Raw genomic sequence first — 21,144 nt, forward strand, 5'->3', positions numbered from 1 at the left:
TTGTCATCAAAGTCCTTGGTACTGTCAAGTGATTTGATATCAGAAATTGATGACAGTCCAGGCATGTCTCATTTTATTGCACTTTACTTCATTGCATTTCAAAGATATTACATTTTTTATAAATTGAAGGTTTGTGGCAACACTGCATCAAACAAATCTATCCATGCCATTTTCCAACACGTGCTCACGTCATTTCTCTGTCACATTTTAGTGGTCTCACAATATTTCAGACATTTTCATTATGATTATTTCTGTTATGGTGATCTATAATCAATAATCTTTAATGTTGCTATTATAATTGTTTTAGGGTGCCATGAAGTGCACGCCTATAAGATGTGGAACTTAAGTGATAAATGTTGTGTGTGTTTTGACTCCTTTATTGACTAACCATTCTCTATCTTTCTCCCACTCCTTTGGCTTCCCTATTGAGACACAATAATTATTGTTTTTACTATTATTGATATTAAAATTATCAATTATTATTAAAATTTTGGTTTTGTTAATTTTATTAATATTAAAGTTATTGATTTATTGTAAATATTATTGATTATTGATATTAAATATTAAATTGATTGATATTAAAATATTAAAATCCAGTTAATATCCTTATGATAACCTCTAACTGTTCAAGTGAAAGGGAGAATCAAAATACAAGGTAAACTTTGTTGTTATCTTTTAAGAAATTGCCCTAGCCATACCAGCCTTCAGCAACTATCACCTTGATCAATCAGCAGCTATCAGCTGTTTGACAAAAATGATAAGGAAATTCAGAAGCTGCTAAGTGAAAAACAAGAACTCTAAAAGGTTTACCAGCAGGACATTTCAATGAAAAAAGGTAATGATTAACACAATTAAAAGTGTAAGTGAAACTCATGAGAGATGCAGGATTCTTGGCTCAGTAGGAAGGTAGATGAAATTCAGTTTTATACTGAAAGCAACAATCCAGAGAGCTTCTATAATGTACTGAAGACTACTTATGGCCTATGGATCTCTGATACTTTTCAACTCTTCATTCAGTGCTGATAGAGCCACACTAATCAGTAATAGGAACATGATCCTAAGCTGAACTCTGCCATAGCATTTTCAACAGACTGCTATCAACCAATACAGAAGTTACTGACCACATAATTCCTTCTACCAGGGATCTTCAAGACAGGGGGTCCACTATTCATACAGAAGCTGACAGAAATCTTCCAGATAATATGGCAAAAAGTGGTAATGTCCCAGGAGATTAAGGATGCTTCCATTGTCCATCTCTACCAAGGAAAAACATGTTGTCTGTGACAATCATGATGTGTGTGTGTGTGTGCGTGTGTGTGTGTGTGTGTGTGTGTGAGAGAGAGAGAGAGAGAGAGTGTGTGTGTGGGAGAGAGAGAGAGAGAGAGAGAGAGAGAGAGAGAGGACTCTCTCTTAGTCATTGCTGGCAAGATTCTTGCTAGAGTCCTCCTTAATAGGCTGATCCTTCACCTGGGTCATGGAAACATAGATTAAAAAAAAACTGAAAATTAAATAATCTAATTATAAAGAAAGAATGTATCAAAGAACAAATCATAAAAACAATATTTCATTAAAGATAATGAGACAACATACTAAAATTTGTGAGATGCAACCAAAGTAGTACTTAGGGGGAAAATTATTTATCTGAACACTTACATTAGCAAAAGAGAAAAAGATCACATTAAGGAACAGGGCATTCAACTAAAAAATATTGGAAAGTAACAAATTAAATATCTCAAATTAAATTGCTAAATAAAATCTTGAAAATAAAGAGATTAATAAAATTAAATGTAAAAATAAATTAATAAAATTGAATGCCATTGAAAAAATGGCTTGATAGTAGTGGCCAGAAACTGGAAACAGAGTGGATGTCCATCAATTGGAGAATGGCTGAATAAATTGTGGTATATGAATATTATGGAATATTATTATTCTGTAAGGAATGACAGGATGATTTCAGAAAGGCCTGGAGAGACTTACATGAACTGATGCTGAGTAAAATTATTATATACCTCAGCAACAACACTATATGAAGATCAATTCTGATGGACGTGGCCCTCTTTGGTAATGAGATGAACCAAATCAGTTCCAATGGAGCAGTAATGAACCAGTTACACCCAGTAAAAGAACTCTGGGAGATGACTATGAATCATTACATAGAATTCCCAATCCCTCTATTTTTGTTTGCCTGCATTTTTTATTTCCTTCACAGGTTAATTGTTCACTATTTCAAAGTCCGAATTTTTTTTGTACAGCAAAATAACTGTTTGGACATGTATACATATATTGTATTTAACTTATGTTTTAACATGTTTAACATGTATTGGTCAAACTGCCATCTGGGAGAGGGGATGGGGGGAAATTGGAACAAAGGGTTTTGCAATTGTCAATGCTGAAAAATTACCCATACATATATCTTGGGTATAATAAAAAAACCTGGCTTGATAAATAAAACTAAATAAAATAAATCTCTGGGTTGAAGAGTATGGGCATCTTAATTACTTTATTCACATAATTCCAATTTGCTTTCTCGAGTATTTATACCAATACATAGCTCTATTAATGATGTATTATTCTTTCTTTTGACAATTCTTCCAAAATGGACTATTCCTTTTGCAGGATAGAAGTGTCATTTTTTTTGCCAATTTTCTGAGTATGAGACAGAATCTGAGTTTTATTGATTTTAATTTATTAGTGGTATAGAACATTCATATGACTTAGAAGTGTGCAATTCTTTTGACAACTATTTGCTCATATCTTCCTTCTACTTCTGTATTGGGGAAACAGTTTTTGGTTTTATCTTTTGTAATTGCCTCTACACTTTGTTAAGAATTCATCCCTTACCTAGATATATGAATGATTTTCTAATTTTTTTACAGTATTAGTAAAGACCTCAAACACCTATATGCTTTTGGCAATGCTAAATAACTACAAATCATAGATGAACAGTTATTGTCCAAAGGATGATGGAGAGATGCATGGCAAGTGACAATAGGCAGAAGCATACTACTACTGAAAAAAAATTGTACCAGGAGTGACATAAAGACAGAGATACTATCAGCAGGATGTATCCTTGAAGACAAGGACTATTTTTCATGGTGCACATATCTCTGACCCTCTGATAGTGCTAGTTTCACTAGAAGCTTACTGAATGAGATGCATTACAGGAAAAGTAGGTGGGAGAATCATGTACTAATGCCAGTAGATAATAGATGAATACCTCCACTGCTCCACTGATATTCACATAAAATCAAGACATCTAAAAGAATTCATGTTGAATGGACATAAATTATAAGAAGATATGGGATTAGATTTTCATGAATAGATTGTGATCTGCTCTACTTGGGGGAAGAGGTATATCCAAATCTATGGGATTACAGATTCATTGATGGATCTGTTATATAAATTACTGGGAGACTACCAATAAATTGTATGAATTTAAAAAAAATAAAAACACAAACTCTAAAGACACAGTGTTCTATGTGTTTCAAACTTCAAAAAAGTACTTAACTTGTCTCCTCCCTATATATATATATATATATATATATATATATATATATATATATATATATATATTTTAAATAGCCTTTTATTTACAGGATATATGCATGGGTAACTTTACAGCATTAACAATTGCCAAACCTCTTGTTCCAATTTTTCACCTCTTACCCCCACCCCTCCCCTAGATGGCAGGATGACCAGTAGATGTTAAATATATTAAAATATAAATTAGATACACAATAAGTATACATGACCAAAACGTTATTTTGCTGTACAAAAAGAATCAGACTCTGAAATATTGTACAATTAGCTTGTGAAGGAAATCAAAAATGCAGGTGTGCATAAATATAGGGATTGCCTCCCTATATATAGGTTCAAAACCATCTAATATAGTGTCATCTGCCTCTTTCTTTGAAGCTAAATTTCCTACATTTCATTGTAATGCCTCAGTTTCCCTAAACCATTATTCCTAAGTGGCATTGTGGCTACTCCCCTTCCTAGCCCCTTTGTCTTTGTTTCTCAGATAGCTGGAGCCCCATAAAAATCTCTGGAATTAATTGCTCGCTGCTGGGTGCTTTGAGATGAGTCCATTCAGCCAGCTGGTTTCAACTAGCTCAGATTCTCCACTATTAAAACATTAAAAACCTAATCTCTGTCTTGCCTCAGTTTCTCCAGCATTGCATTTCTGGAGGCCTCTGCAAGATGAGATCTGAGAGCAGGATTAGAGATTGGAGAACAGCAGGTCTTGATGGGGAGCTTGAGCTGGCTGCTCCTGGACTCTTTTAGGGAAGCCGGCATCTGTTTTCTTCCAGAATCCCAGGGAGAGAGCAGTTCCAGACATAGCAGAAACTCACTGCTGACACCTCTATTTTGGCTACAGTGGAGAACCTGGTTTGAAACCCATGCAGGGTAAGTTTTCTGTCTGATCTGATTGCTAGAAAATCTGGGTTCCCAGAAGAAGTTGGGCTGATGAGCTATTCAACTCTGGGAAGTGCCAATGGGATGCCATGTGCACAATCTGGTCTCGGTGTCTCTGGGCACAAATCTGGGTGCCATTAGGCATCATTTGGTTCTGGGTATTTTTTACATCTGGATACTCTCTGTAAAGGCAGAACACAACACCGGACTGGAGTTTGGAAGCCTATTTGAAAGGCTCAGTTTGGGTTTTTGGGAGAGAGAGATTGTTGACCTGAAAACTCCTGAGATATCAGGAATTTGCCCCTAGCTTGTATATGTTAAATGTTGTGTATGTGTGGTATGTGTTTATGATTTGTCCGTCTGTTGTATTGATTTAAGGAGTTCTGTTTAAGTTTTAAGAACAATGATTAAGAAATTTGTCAATTGGTCATTTCAATGTTGTAAAGTTGTTTAGCTTAAAAAATTGCTTGCAGGTGTTAACTTCTTATTGGACTTAATTGTAACCTGTTTGCACTAATTTTGAAAGAAAAAAAAAAAAAAAACCAGAGAAAACTTGCTGCTTTTAAAATCCGGCAGAGGGGCAACTAGGTGGTGCAGTGGATAGGGCCCCAGCCCTAAAGTCAGGAGGACCTGAGTTCAAATATGACCTGAGACACTTAACACTTCCTAGCTGGGAAAGTCACTTAACCCCAATTGCCTCAGCAATAAATAAATAAATAAAATTTTAAAAATTGGCAGAAAAGCAGTCTTTTTGAAAGACTGTTAGAAGAAAAAAAAAGGGGGGGGGCCAATAAAACCTCATTAGATTCAAGTTGCAGCTTTGAATGGGAGGAGGTAAGAGAACAAAAGAAGCTGATGTCAACTGCTTTGGGGAAAAAAAAAAAACTGACAAAAAAAATAGCCTTCTTATGTAGTCAAACTTCTGAGAGTCAGTTTAAATATTTACATATGTGTGTGTATGTATATATATATACATATATATATATATATATCCAAATGGTAATTCAGTTTGTCTGTAACATTTAATTAGAATTTAGGCAAACACTTAAGTGGGAAAAAGAACATGGCATATTGATCTATTGAATTTTGGGAGCTTAGTTTTTATTTAAAATGGTATTGTGATTTTGAAATTTTGGGAGATAACTACTATTGCCTTGTGCATGCTAGATCTGTTTACTCAGAGTATAAGATCTTAGCAATTTGTTTGAATATTGAACCATTACTACTAAAAGGCAAAAAAAAAAAAAAATTTAAATTGACTTGATTCAGTTTAAAAATAGCTTATTAAAACAATGTCCTGATAACTTACCTGAAGAAGTCACATACTTCATAATTAGATGAAGTATGTTACCTTTTAAAACATATATTGAATAATTTATAAACATTATAAGTTATGCTTTAAAATTTTGTCAGCTCTGCTGAACATGTGAATGAGCTTTATGAAGTTATTTAGCTGTTCACTATACTGTGAATTTAAAAAATTTTGAAGGAAAAGAAAACTAAGGAAAGGAGAAAAGAGGTGATTTTACATGGGACAAGAAAGGTTGGTTTGCAGAAACAATTGACAGTTTGAATGAAATGTCTCATTAGAATATCACATGGAAGAGTATTGATTTTGTTTAAATAATTTTAGTTGGCATGTATATTAAAATTAGAAATTACTGTAAATTACATGAGATTCCTATCCCTTTTAAGGATGGGTTATATTATGTTTATTTGGCTATCATTTGTTGGAAATTGTGAAATTGATAATTAAATGAGTTATCATAATATTGTTACCTAAAAAAATTTATGTTAAAGATTATTGATTTGCTAGGTTATTGGAGAGAGAGGGGAACAGTATAGTCAGGAAGAACAGAGAGGAATGGGACTTGCTGGAAGGGAGATAAAGACAGCACATTAAAATTGGGAGGAGAGAGAGGGAAAAAGCATATTTTGGAATTGAGAGAGAAAGAGACAGAGACACGTGGGCACACACACACACACACACACAGACAGAGACAAAGAGAGAGAGAGAGAGAGAGAGAGAGAGAGAGAGAGAGAGAGAGAGAGAGAGAGACAGAGACAGAGACAAACAGAGAGACAGAGACAGAGAGAGAGTGCTGAAAAAGGGGAGAGGAGTTAAGTTGGACATAAAGAGGCAAGTCTTTTAATGGAAGGAACTTGCCCGTTGTTTGGAGAAAGAAAACACACTGGCTGGGTAAATCCTGAGAAGAATTTGGCATTCTAAGGAGTAGAGTGGGGGAGGGAGAAACGGGAAGGGATCTTTTTACTTCAATGATGAAAATTTAACTCACATTCCTCCTTCCCCTCCCACCCCAGTTGTGGCTGGGTTTTTTGGTTTATTTGTTTGTTTGTTTGTTTTTTTTTTAAGTGAAGGCAAACTCAGCTGGCTCTCTGCTGCAGAAAGCATTTTATTGTTTAAAGGAACAACCTACTTTTACATGGTGTAAATTACTGAATGTTTATTTAGGTGCATAATGGTCTCCTTGTTTAAAGAATATGATAACAAATGTGATCTATAATTTGATAGTTATTTTCAGATTACTATTTGATAGTAAATTCCAAAAAAATAATATTTTTAAGAATGAAATTATTAATATTAATTCTGAAAGATTCTTTTATGTGAAATTAGGATATTCAGTATGAGTTTTAATTGAATGTTTTGAGTCACCTTGAGGTTATGTCTATTATTTAGGAAAAAAATTTTGCCTTTGTGTCTTTGAACATGTTCCTGTTATGGACAATAGACAATTTAGGATTTTTCTATGTATTGGGTATTCTAAAGAAAAATGATTTGTGTAATGTTCAACTTAAAAGAATAAAACCATCTACTTAGATATGAAAGATAAGCTGTGAACTCTCTGGGATGAATTTCTTACTGTTATCAATATAAGGTTATGGTAAATACTTGTTTAGGATTCATCTGAAGCTTTGGTAAATAAGATTTGTTATTGGAGGTAAAAATTTCTTGGGTCTGTAGCTAATATTATTTGGGAGTTTTAAAGCTCCATCATCTGAAAGTTACTGGGGCAAGTACCTGAAGTGAAACTGAGTTAAAGCTGTTTTATCCTGTGTCATGTATATGTTGAAGAATCAGTTTTGACTGATTATATTATGTTATAGCCGTGTCCTTGCTTTTTCCTCCTATGGCTGATTTCTATGATCAGAGCAAATAATCAGCAGAAACCATTAATACAATTCAATTATGTAATACCTTGTGGTTTCCATTCTGAGTACATGTAATTATTATATCCTAACTACTTAGGCAAATGAGTATTTAGCCTAGTCATCTATTAATTACTAGATATTTGTCTGTAGGTATTCAGGTCTTTAAGGGTTTCTGAAGTGTAGAGGACAGTTGAGACAGTGGTCTGTGAGACCTGCTATTTTGTTTACTGGGACTACAGCTGGCAGCCGTTTGTCTGTCCTGTGAGACAAACATGTCTCCTTACGTGGAAGCTGCTGGCCAGTCTACACTGGCCTCTCCACATTTTGTAGCAGTCCTTGTGAACCAGTCTTTCTATACCAGACTATTCTTAATTTGTCGATTTGTTTTATGTTCTAGATTTTGGTCGTTACAGCTGAATGGACCTGCTTCTGGACCTGGATCAGCCCATTGGATGCTTCCAGCATACCACACTCCCCCTCCCTGGAATAGGATTCAGCTCTGCACCCATTCTCAGCAGGAAGCAGTTTCAGAAGATGAGACTGCCCCAGTGGACTTTGCGCCTCATTGATTTGGGGGAACTGAAAGTCATTTTGACTGGTTCCCTGATTACAATGTATTTAGGATGAAAAATGTTGAATTAAAATTTGGGTAACTTGCTGAAAAGGATGCTTAGAGTATGTATTTGCATTATCTAACTGACCACAATGTTCCCTTTAGAACATGTAATTATTTGAGGGATCTTTAGATAAGTTCCCGGCTAGAAAACCCCTATTGTTTTAGTGTGTTATATATAGAAACTTTAATTCACCTTCAGAACTTGCGTGTGGGATGGCTACTAGACAACTGTAGCCTCTATTTACTCCCCCATGGATGATTCCTGCGATAAAACAAAAGGGAAGGATGGGAGATAAGGGACCAGGAAAGCTGTTGGATTTTCCCAAAAGCACTTTCACAAAAGAATGGGAAAAACATCTTCACCAAACAACTCCCCTAGGGATTAGATTGAAAGGACAGCAGCCGAAGGGGGTGGGGTAGCGGGGAGGGGGAAGAGTTGGGAAGTGGATCTGGCAGCAGGTTAAAGGTCTCTCTCTGCTACCATAGCAATCCTTCCCACAACCTTGGTCCTGCCTAATCCTGCTCAGCCCATACCACCCCTAGTGCCACCAGTTCTTATTCACTTTGCCCGAGCCACTACTGCCCCTCCTGACCCCTTCCCTCCCCACCCTCGCTGTGCAAATTGGAAGCTCTCCAGCAGTCCTTTGTCTTTACTCCTTGCTTGGTTTATTATTTGTAATCCCAGCTGGACTGTGATTGCTGATTCTGCTTTAACTTTGAACCTCCTTATTCTGTTGAAGTTGCCCTGGCAGACTGAGTTTCTGGGACCACTTTCTGATTACCTGTTGTTGGGAACAACCAGAAACCATCCTTGGAACTCTCCAAGATACAGACACCTGTCTTGTGACTGGCAGTCCCTCTGATCCACTCCTCCAGTCCTGTAACCCCAGTTCCTTAATTAGTATTTCAGCATCCTCGAAGGACATCACAGTTTGGTATCAGGTTCGGGGTTTGCCTGCCTTGACGGTCTGACTGTGCATACTCTGACACTGCTCAGAAATCTGCATCCTTTCTGTATAGGCTTTCCTTGGCCTGTCTCTTCTGGGCAGGAACAGGTGGAGCTATTCCAGGCCTCACCCTTCCCCCTTGGAGTCTCCGACAGCTGTGGGTGCCCCTGCTAGGATGGGCAGCACATCTATCTTGAGCACTGCTACTCCCTCTATAAGCAGAGGTAAGCGCACAAATGACTGTAGACCACCTAACTCACAGGGAATTGTCCATCTCAGACTGGATTCCCTGGCTGAGCACTTTTTTTAGTGTTCCAGAACTGCGAAGGATCTGACATGCTTGTAATAGGGAGGCATCTGTGCCACCCTCAACAAGGGATGCTGTTAACTCTCGAGTAATCACGGAGAGACTTCCCCTTGCCACCTTTTCTAATTTTATTTTGACTTATCTGCTCCAGGTAGGATAGATCAAAATTAAGGTGCTGAGACCCTCCAGGGTAATTCAATGACTTTAATATTCAGGAGTGTGGAATGTTATGCCTCAGTTTCCCTGCATTATGCCCGAGTGGAATTTTGCCCCCCCCCCCCTTCTTGCCACAGTGGGACAGAGAATTGGGGCCCTTGAAGCTCTGGCCACTCACATTTCAGTCATAAAACTCCAGGTAGCTTATCTCAAATGCCTGGGTATTGCTATCTCTTGCCCTAGACTCACTGTCTCCTGATCCCCATCCTGTCAGAGCTAAGTTATGATCCTTTCCTGGAATTTCTACTCACCCAGTGCTCTGCCTCCCTTGTCTTTGTTTCCCAGATAGCTGGAGCCCTATAAATGTCTCTGGAATTAATTTTTCGCTGCTGGATGCTTTGAGATGAGTCCATTCAGCTGGCTAGTTTTAGCTAGTCCAAATTCTCCACTATTAAAATATTAAAAACCTAATCTGTTTTGCCTCAATTTCTCAAGCATTACATCCTAAGAGTTAAGGGAGGTTAAAAATAAGCCCTACATTCAACTTTTCTCCAAAGGAGTATTACTTTTCATTTCTTTTTGGAGAGGTTGATATATTTTAATGACTTTTATTCATACTAAATTTTAAATATGCCCAACAATGTTAAAAACATATTTGTAGCACCTTCTTTACTTATAGGGCAATCGATTGCAAATTTCAAACTACTTGATTATAATCTACATTAAGGAAGCTTTCTGGAATGTTTTGGACTTGTGAGTGAATAGCACACTTATATGAGTAAAATAATTGATTTCCTCCCTGTAGCTCTACTACTCCCTAGTTGTGAATTCTTGAAAAAAGACACTTTTCCTTTCTAAGCCCCATTTGTGAAGTAGGCATATTAATATACCCTGTCTACTTCTGAGAATGATTAAGTGCCATATAAATATATTATCATAAACTACACATAAATTCTTAATGATAATTTTAAACATAATGGAGTAAAAACATTTTTCTTACTCAATTAGGCCTTTGGTATTAAAATATAAACAAGTAACTAAAAATGTCAAGGTGACCTTCAGAAACATTAATTTAAAGATCCTCTTGAGGGGGGAAAAATCATTATGAGGGTGAGTGCTATTCCCTCAGGCAATTCTACTACATATACCTTATTCAAATTTTGGAAAAAACATGAGAAAATCTTGAAAAAAATCCATTTTGAAACATCAATTCCAAAGCCATTCTTTTGCAGAATGTGCAGGTAAACCACTGAATTCTAGAATTCAACCAGCTAAAAGAAAGAAAAATCATTCACAACCCAGAATTACTGACAAAGCTTCACTGCTAGGAAATTCATGCATTGGATAGCTATTGGTTAATCATATCATTTCCATTGTTTCCTCCTCCTACTTCATTGTCATTATGTATAGAGATACAAGATCTGAAGATGGAAAGAATGGATTCAGAGCAACAGATTAAATATTCAGTCTAAAATCTACACATTTAGAAAAGCTTGGCATTGCCTGAAAAAGGGTTAGCCAGTATGCGATTCTTTTTTCTTCATTCTTATAAAAAGCATGTTAAGAAGTATACTCCATATTAGAAGGGGTAACTCCAAAGGTGAAGTTATAAAATCTTGGAAGTACTAGAACACAACTTTTCTTTAGAATGAACTGGCTAGTCAATGAGGTTTTATCTGGAAATAGTAACATTTATTTATATATAGATTATTGATGTAGATGAAGTCTTTGAGGTTCAGAGAAATGAGTTCTCATGAACACTGAGTAACAGAGCTGGAATTTTAACCAAGATCCCTCCAAAGTCAGTCTTTCTTCTACGGTGGCACATTGCCCGTTATTTTATTTTGTTCACAAAAATATTCTTGTAGGAAAGCTCAGGATGAATAGGGATTTTTTTTTTTTTAAACAAAAAAATTTCAGGAGAGTTGGGAATGTGTGAAAATTATAGTTACAGAAAGTCTGCAACACTTCAGCTTTATCTTCAATATTTTATTGCATTGCTCAATTATAATCATTTTTCCTTACTATATTTAGTACAATATATTAATTTCTCTATTTATCCCCTATTCCTGGTAATAATATAGGCTTCTCTTGGTCTTGGCTATATCAACTACTGAATCAAAGAAAGTTTGAAAGTAATTATAGAGTAAACAATCACCAAGGACCTTCCAGCAAATTGTCCCTTCAATGATTCAACTAGTCTCTATCTTAGGAAAAAATTCTCAAGTTCAGATGCCATGCTAAAGGTAGGAAAAAGTAGAGAGACTGAACAAATGATGAAACACAGAAAAACTAATACAAGGAAAACACACTATAGGGTAAGAAAATTCCAAAACAAATCTCAGAAGAAATTCTGTCATAATCTCAGAAAATAGAGAATGGTTGCAATAATTATCCAAATGAATGGGAAATCTACTAAAAGAGTGAAAAGAGATAAATCTGATAGTCTAAAAATAAGTCAGAAGAGAAGTGCTATGAAAAAAAGAACTAAAAAACTAAGGCTTCAAGAATGAGAAATTCACATTTATTTACTTAAGTACCTGCTATATCCAGTCACTATGTTGAACATTCTACAAACATTTTCTTAATTCATCCTCAGAATTCTGGGATATGTGCATTTATTTCTATAGTTGAAGAAACTTGAGGCAGATAGAGATTAAGTGACATGCTTAATGTAGGATCCAGGTTTTATCAAAAGTAAGATTTGGAAAATATAAAGAGAAAAACTAAAAATTACTGGGCTTCTAGAAGAGCATAAAAAAACAAGGAAGCCTGAATATCACACTTTAAGAAATGTTAAAATGAATTTTTGTTAACGTATAGGAACTGGGTAACAAAGTATAGTTTGCTAAACCCTTCAAATGAGTTATAGAGAACACTAATAATACATCTCGAAATGAGGTGGCCAAGGTTAAAAAGAAATTTCAAGTAGAAATTGAACTCTAGCATGGAACCTTAGAATCACATAGAACAATGTACCTACTACAAGAAAGAAAAGATAAAAACTACAGAAAAATTAAAAAAACAAAAGAAAGTGATTTACAACTAAAAAATTACTCATTTTGCCAAGTTGAGTAATCCTGCATGGGGAAAAAAGAACTTTTTAACAAAATAAATAATTACTTTTTTTTTTTTTTTTTTTTGAATCATAGCTAGCTGGTCAGAAACTTCAAAAAGTAAATGCAATGGACAAAAGAAACTTTAAAAAAAGCAAACATATTTGAACAATTTGATAGGTTAAATAATCAAATGCTTACCTCTATAAAGTAAGAGAGATTATTGTTCATTCAAAATTTAACCATAATGAAGTTAACACAGAAACTGTTTTTTAGGTTGTTTTTTTTAAGGAAGAAAAAGTGCCCTAAGAAAGCAGAAAGGAGAACTCTTTCTCTTAATTGGGATATGACAAGAAAAGATCATTCTAGCTTTGAAGTGAGGGTAAGAAGAGTCTGATTCTCTTATTTGAGCTGGGCAAATAAACTTAAATCAATATATCTATAGTCAATTGGGGACTGGGCTGGAGCTGAAGAGGGTATTGCTAAAGAAAGGCAAGTCTGGGAGGAAAGAACCTGAAGTAAAGAGAAATGGATAGAAGAAATATTTTAACAGAGTTTTGATGAAAGAAAAACAAACTTAAAAATTATGAAAGTGAATGCAATAACTTTACTCAAACTAAAACTAAGGAAGATATATTTGGAAGCAAGATCTAATGATTTGGTATTTACAAGAAACACACTTAAGATATAAGTATATATAATTAAAATAAGACTTTAGAGTATAATTTACTATTCCTCTGGAGAAATCACAAAGGAGAAGCAGTAAATTTGACCTCAAGCAACAGTTAAAAAAATAAAGTTAGCGGGGATAAGGAGAGAAACTCCTTTATGTATGTTTAAAGATATAGATGGACATCATTATTGAATAAATGTGCAAATTACATAGGAACTAAGTATTCAAAGAAAAAGTTAAATGGAAGACCTAGATAATATTTGTGAAATAATTCTACGAGTCTTTTTTCAGGTTTTGACAAAAAAATTTAGAAGGTAGAAATCAACAGAATTTTTGGATTTCTGACAGTTACTGAATGGAACTTTCAAAGAGAATACCTGGTTTTCAACAAATCATAGAATTAAAAAAAACAACAAGCATAAATAAAAAATAAATGCATTAATATGTTAATTAGACTTTATTGCAATTTCCAGGAAACCACTAAAGCAATTCTCATGAGAAGATTTCTCCCAAAGTAAAAATTTTTAGGACTACATGGATTTACAAGCGAATTATATCAAATATTTGTAGAACAATCAAGTCCTATTTGAAAAGTCTTTGATAAAATAAAATATCATTTGTTGCATTACTAAAAAGCATAGGAATAAAAGGACATTTCCTTAATTTTAAAAATCTATAAATCAATAATTATATGGAGGGAAACAGAAATAGTTGTTTGTTTTTAAATATGACTACTGTAAAGCAGAGGTATCCAGGAAAAAATTGTGAATAACTACTGGCTTTGGTTAGAAAACATGTATTCTTTTATTGCCTCTGATATAAAACTATTTAATACAGAAAAGTCATCTGATTTTGAGCAAATCATTTAATCTCTGGGTCTATTTTTCATCTGTAAAATAAAGGTGGGATGAATTACAAGACCTTTGAAGTTTTGTCTAGCTTTTGTTTCAATGACCCTAAAAATAAAGTCTTTAGTGGCTCTAAAGTCTATGAATCTGTAATTTTTCAGGAACATTACAGGATAAGTGAGATTATTTCATAGAAAAATCTGCCACTTGCTGAAATTCCAAGATATGCTAACATTCTTAGGCTGATTTTAGCCACTGAATGAATCTCTAAAAGTAGGCTGACTGACTGGCTGGCTGACTTGGATATGACAGCATCAGAAATGCCAGCAGATTATACCTTCCTAAGGATACAGACCTCTGGAGCTATTGGCATAAAGACCCCAGGAGAAATCCCCATTTTAAATTATGATCCATTTACAAAATTCATATCACTTTTAGAAAAACTATTAATAGTAATCTCAAATATTTACGGGACATTTTCTGTATGAGGATACAAAATAACACTATCCTTAAAGAATTTATAATTGAAACTACTATAATGAAAAATCAAAATCAAGGTATAGCCACTCAATACTTGGCTTGCTTATTTGCCTAGTGTGGAATTTTTTGATATAGAGGAGGAAAGATAGGGAAAAACAAAATTATACTGTTACTCTGTTCATAAATATCAAGTCAATGAGAATTTATATCTGCTAGGCATTGTGATAAGGATAGGTAGGAAGAAATGGTTGCTTCAAATATTGTTTTTTAAAAAAGATGGGAGAGATTTGCTCGTTAGTAGTTAGGCAGAAACAGAATTTGAGAGTGAAAACAAGGACAATCTGTTGGAAAACAGGAAATGGGACATGAGTGGGGTTGGTATTCAGAGGAAAAGCTTACCTCTTCTACAGGAGTGAAGAGAAGACAAGGAGGTACAATATCTGAGTGATGAGAAGAGAAAGCTCTTGGTGTAAGATTTTCTTTTTGATTAAGGATTGAGGTCTGAGGTGGAAGGGTAGAGGAGTTAAGTGAGTTAAGTGTCATACAATGCTTTACAATAATTTAAAGAGATTACAGACAGCAAATCAGTATTGGAGCTATAAGAATCTAATCAGGCTATAACAAAGGGCCTGTTGAGAATATGTAACATTAATGTATAGTAGATCCAATCAATATAGTTTCATGACTTTCTCCAGCTCAGTTCAGCAGTAGGTGCAAAGGGAGTATATGGTGAAAGTAAATCTAAAATTGGAGACAATTTACTTTCGATTTCACTTTAAAAGTTCTCAAAACTCTGTAAATTATCACCTAACGATATCCTATATCTTTACAATAGTCATAAGGCTTTTGTAGATAAGGGAGATGAATAAAGCACCTTCTTGTGTTTCAAGAAATGATGAAGTTGATATAAAAGAGCTAGCACAGATTTGCTTGAGGAAAAAGAACATTTGTGGTTTTGGATCCCCCTTGACTGAAGGTCTTCCTACAGAAGGGTTAAAAGAATCCTTACTGGCAATGTGGTAGAAAGAATTCTTGCTTTATTGTGGACATTATTGAGATAATACTTTTTTATTTGGGAATTATGTAATGATTTCATCTGCTTCCCTCCCCATGTTTCCAGAAATCACTCTAAAATAAAGAGAGCTAAGAAATTAATGGATTGACACCTATCAATAGTTGATGTTATTGAGATGGAAGATAGAAAAGACAGAGACACATTTAACTAACAAAGGAAAATGTTAGAGGAAGAATCATACAATTATGAAGCTAATGAGTGAAGCGCTGCCTTCCATTGTAATATGTAATGCAAAAATGCCAAGAGAGTAAGCGTGAAGACTGACCTCCTTCCTTAACTAAAAGTTTGGGATAAGTCAGTTTAAACAAGAAATGCTGTGAATTTAAACAGCTTATTAAAAATATTAATGTTTTCTTTTGTAAAAGTCTCAGGATTAGAGAAAATAAGAGTCAAGCTAAAAACTGATAATTTTTCAAAGTGCAATAAAAAATAAGCTAAAAAATGATTATAGCAAAAGTAGAGATTATGTAAAACTTAATGGTTTCCACCCAATTGCCACTACTCTATCTTCCCTCTTCTCCCCAATTCACACAGAAATCAGACTTGAGATTCACAATTCATACAGGGAAAACTAAAAGAATACTCCTAGATGTTCTATTCTGAAAAGTTTTAGCTGTAATAAAACATACTTGTAAGCCATTAAAATTCATATCAAATCAAAGTAATCCTTTATTCAGTTATTTACCTAGGCTTCAGAGGTCAATCTTTTAATATCTTGTTTATACTGAATGCTCATCATCCCAACTTTCAATTCACTAGATAATTCAAGAAGCAGCTGACCTCCACTGATAACATATTATCGATGCCATTAAATCATCTTACCTGTTGAAATTCTCACTTTTCCATATATACACAAGGTTCAGTTAAAAAACATCCTGAGCATTAATTTTACTTGAAAAATGTAAGCTAATTTTTAAACAACAAAATGGTATAGAGCCACTAGAACTAAAAATTATACACAGTAAGCATCATAATGTTTTATTCATAGCATTCTTTATACAGAATAAGCTTCACTGATATTTAATTCACTGCAGCATCCTGTTGGTGGTGAAGCACAAGATTACATTAATTAAAAACAAAGAAACAAAGCGCTTTTGACTTTTAAAAATTATATATATATTTATATCCAGTTGACAAATAGCATCACAATTATTACTGTATAAAAAAAAAAAAAAAAAAAAAACTAAAATCACCATGGAAGCTAAGGCCTAGGTTCTTACTCCAATTGTTTCCTTTTGTTTATTTTAAGAGATATTAGAAATTATTCCAGTACCTCAAAAGAAAAAAGCAAGTCCACATTATTTACATACAGGATGGAAAATAAAAGCTGCTTTTCACCTAGATCAGACTGCTGTCACCTACAGTATTTACATTATAAATGTTCAAAACTACTAACAAATACCATTTAAAACCAAAATCCACTGTACCTGGACTATTATTTTTAAATGAATTTTATTTCTAAAAAAGAAATTATAAATTACCTTAAAGGCTTATAATTTGATTCCCCAAAGGATATATATATTGAATGCATAAATCAGAGTACCAATATGCCTTTTATGTAACTAATCTAGACATGGCTCTTTAAGCCCAATAATGTAATGATTAGACATAGGAAGCATCAATGAAAATAATTGGCAATTCATTATCTTGTGAATTTATTCATTAGCTTTCCTTAAAATTTAATCGTTAAAGCCCACTGTGCTGTTCCTTCTCCCCAATTTGGATAGTGATATAATTTATGAGATTCTTTTGTTCCTTCTCTTAATCTCCTAAAGTTTCATGTTATAATATGCCCCTTGCCTTCCAACTGTTCTTTCGGAAAGCAAATACTTAAGATATTTTTTCAACATTTAAAACATAAAACTAAGCTCTGGACAAAAACAATACAAGTATTCAGAGTCATATATTGTTTTAAGTAGTTAATTTTCAATCAATGTTAATGAAAATTGCTAATTGGGCCAATTGTGGGAATATTTAGATGGACTCAGTATAAGTGTCATGTCTATGACATAATATAAAGAAGAAACTATCAGTTTTGCAGAGTTATAGTATGTGGTTAATGTAGAAAATGGTAAATGCTAGTTTTAACATAACAAAAATGGTACTGTATGCAGATGAAATTTAAATTATCATAGCTGACTATATATACTAGTATAGCAAAAAAAAAAAAAAACATTGTGTAAAGTGAGATTCACATCATAGTAGGAAAGTTATATTAGACTGAATATGAAGATATGGACAGTTGAAAAATTTCCTTTCAGCCTACTTCCAAAAGAAATAGTCAGGCTTTTTTCCTGTACATATTTTGATGCTTTGTCTATACCATATATAGTAGAAAAATAAATTCTTTAGCAACCTAGAAACAGTTTATAAAACTCTTAAAGTTTAATTTTCTTTGCTAGACATGCCAATGTTAAACTGACAGCTATAAATTAAAGCTATATAGACAACAGGTTTAAGTAATATAGAACAAGTTAAGAATACTACATTTACCGGACAGTTTTTTAAATTATTGTACTTTCTCGATTCCTGTGTGCTTTGCAATAGGAATAATAGGGCTTTTGTTTTCTTAGAAAAGATAATAACTTGCAAGAATATAACACATAAGATAATTTATAATATACATGTACTTCAACAGCAGCCTGGTTCACGTCAACATCTTGATCCAGAATGATTAATCCAAGTTAAAATTAGAAGTACAATACCTAGGACATAACAGTTGGGAAAGGCAATTTTTATTTTAGGAAAAGGGAGCAAATCAAACTCTTAAGAACCTTAAATCTCAAAATCATCTATTTACTATAATACATAGGACGATCTTAAAATCTCATTATGAATGAAGATTACAACAATGACCAAATATCTTTTCTTTTACCACAAAAAACGTACCCTAGCAGCTGAAAACAAACCGAATTCTTTCCTTCCCAGACAAAAATGGCATAGTTTGTTCATAGAACTCTTGAGAAAAGCCTAAAAAAAAGTTTACAGCCACCTAATTTTGAAAATTTATCCATAATTTATAGCTTTGTAAGTTGCATCATCACTAATAAAATATTTAAAATGAAAAAAAAAAAAGCAGCATTGTTTTACAGCAAAACTGGTACCAACATCAAAGAAAAATTGTATAAAAATGGTGCAAAAGTAACTTTGAAATTTTAGTACAACATACCACAGAAAAGAATATGAATACAAGTCTGTAATTTTATATGTACACTCCAAAGAGGCAGTCAGTACCCAAAGTATTTATTGCTATATTAGCAATGGATTTTTGTATATATTTAAAGGGCCACATAAAAATAGATTTTAAAGAACAGATTAAATGTCCTAGATTAAAACATTGTTTGGTTTAAAGAATTTTACTACAACAAATTTTATGCTTATGTATGAAAAGTTATATAACCTTATATGAAAATGTCATGAGCTATTTTCTACACTCTATATGTATTCCCCAAGAGGGAAAAAATTAAAATATCTAAAATATATTATTAGATTAAGCTTAAAAGACCACCAATGATCTTCTGAACATGCATTTGTTTACAGAATTAACAGTATACAAAATGTTTATCTCATTAATGAAACATAAAGAAATAAGTAGATGACTTCTGGGGTTTTTTTTGCACAATATTCTAAATTCAATTTTGCCACAAACATGTCCTTGGTATTGTGCTACAAGAATTAAGAACTATACTTAACCTACCCCTCACCAAATTGTCCACAGGTTTACTCAGAAGATGGAAGGTGCAGGAGTGTTAAATATATTTTAACAGTGCACTTTTTCATTCTTTCCAACACCATTCCAAGCTTGATGTAACTTGACATTATTAATAACTATAAATGGACTTTTATGTTTGAATGAAAATTAAGTTGCCCAAATATGACATGAAATTAAAAAAAAAAAAAAACAGCCTTATAAAGCAGGCTGAAAAGTACTGAATGTTTCATAAATGTGAGTTTTTAAATCATTTAATTTCTATAGAAAAATTTTATTCACAATATACTGAGGCAGAAATTGCCAAAGGAATGATATAGTGATTGCAATAAGATTACATGCAGCAGCAGTAGCTTTGTATTTTATAGTTATTTTGTTTAAAAAAATTAAACCTCTCCAGTCATGCTTATCACATGGTCTTGATCTGCAGTGGAAATGAAGAACAACATGATATAGTTCTAAGAGAAAGATGTTTCCTCAGTATGAACATGAATTATTTGTCAGAAATATGAAATACACTATTGTACCCTGAAACATGCATGTCTAGCTTTGCTTTTTTTTCTGTTCAATGCCAGGCTGCCTGAAATCATCTCATACTTATATAATACCAAGAGGATCTGCTTGTAACTGTGGTTGTATTAGTTGAGGTTGCAAAGGTGGTGGTAACTGAAGTGGTACCATTGGTTCCACCAATTGTCCAGTATTTGAAGGTGGTGGCTGAGGTGCCACAGAGTTAGCAGTTTCTACAATTTCTCCATTATAAAAGAAAAACTGACACTGCTGAATAAAAGTTTCTACAACAGATTGGTGGATTTTAGTGGTGGACAGAAACTCTCTATTTTCAAAATCAGGTCTCATCAGAGTTGGCCAGAAACAGATGGATAAGTTGTCTGCTGTCATTAAGTTGATTTTATTTTGCTGACTAACCCTATAAAAGAAAAAAATATACAATACATATTTACAAAAGTGAATAAGGAAATCACAGAATTTTAAAACAAGAAATTACCTTAGAAATGATACAATCCCACTAGAATCCAAACGTCAAATTTAAGATAGCTTCTTTCCATCCCACCCTTCTAGTAAAGAAAAACTGCTAGCAAATAACCAATTCCTATGTTTTGATATTTTTTGTAGCCCAGTTATTTAATACAGTGCCTGCCAAATACTACTATTACTATTAATTTTTTTAAAACCTTCTAGAATTGGTTTCCTTTGTTTAATATTCCTTGAGAAGTAATTTCTTAAATGGAAGCAATTTCTTTTATTCCATTAGAAGGATAAACTTCTCAAAATGATGAAGACAAATTACAACTTGGGTTAATTCTTTCACTGTTACTGAAAAATACCAAATAGTACATCAAAATCTTCAATATTGAATTACCATCTATTAATAAACCAAAAAGAATTACACTCAAAATCTGTCTTAATTGTTCATCTTCAAAATTATTGAAGATTTTCCCCAATCATATCCTATACTGTGTCAACTTGCATTCTTAAAACTATAACATTTTTTAGCATGTTTGTGCCCTTTCCAACTCCTAAAAGCCAAGCTCACTGCATACTCTCTCTCTAGACACACATACACACACACACACACAAAATCAGAACCTCTTAAAATTATCTTAAGAGACCGTTTAATTCAACCTCCTAATTTTATAGATGAAGGCTATGAGGTTCAAAAATTTAGTGA

The 21,144-nt window shown here is 33.6% G+C and overlaps 1 protein-coding gene across 1 annotated transcript in view; it reads right to left on the reverse strand.

Moving 5' to 3' along the window:
- Window positions 1-16,390: 16,390 nt before the first annotated feature.
- ARHGAP5 (Rho GTPase activating protein 5) overlaps window positions 16,391-21,144 on the reverse strand; it is a 108,816-nt gene continuing 104,062 nt past the window's right edge. The window contains exon 7 of the mRNA XM_031952253.1: window positions 16,391-20,382. Within this exon, the coding sequence (XP_031808113.1) occupies window positions 20,052-20,382 (331 nt within the window). The 3' untranslated portion in view covers window positions 16,391-20,051. The remainder of the gene's footprint in view (window positions 20,383-21,144) is intronic.

This window comes from Sarcophilus harrisii, chromosome 2 (genome assembly GCF_902635505.1).
Source record: "Sarcophilus harrisii chromosome 2, mSarHar1.11, whole genome shotgun sequence".
In the NCBI taxonomy this organism is placed as follows: Eukaryota; Metazoa; Chordata; class Mammalia; order Dasyuromorphia; family Dasyuridae; genus Sarcophilus; species Sarcophilus harrisii.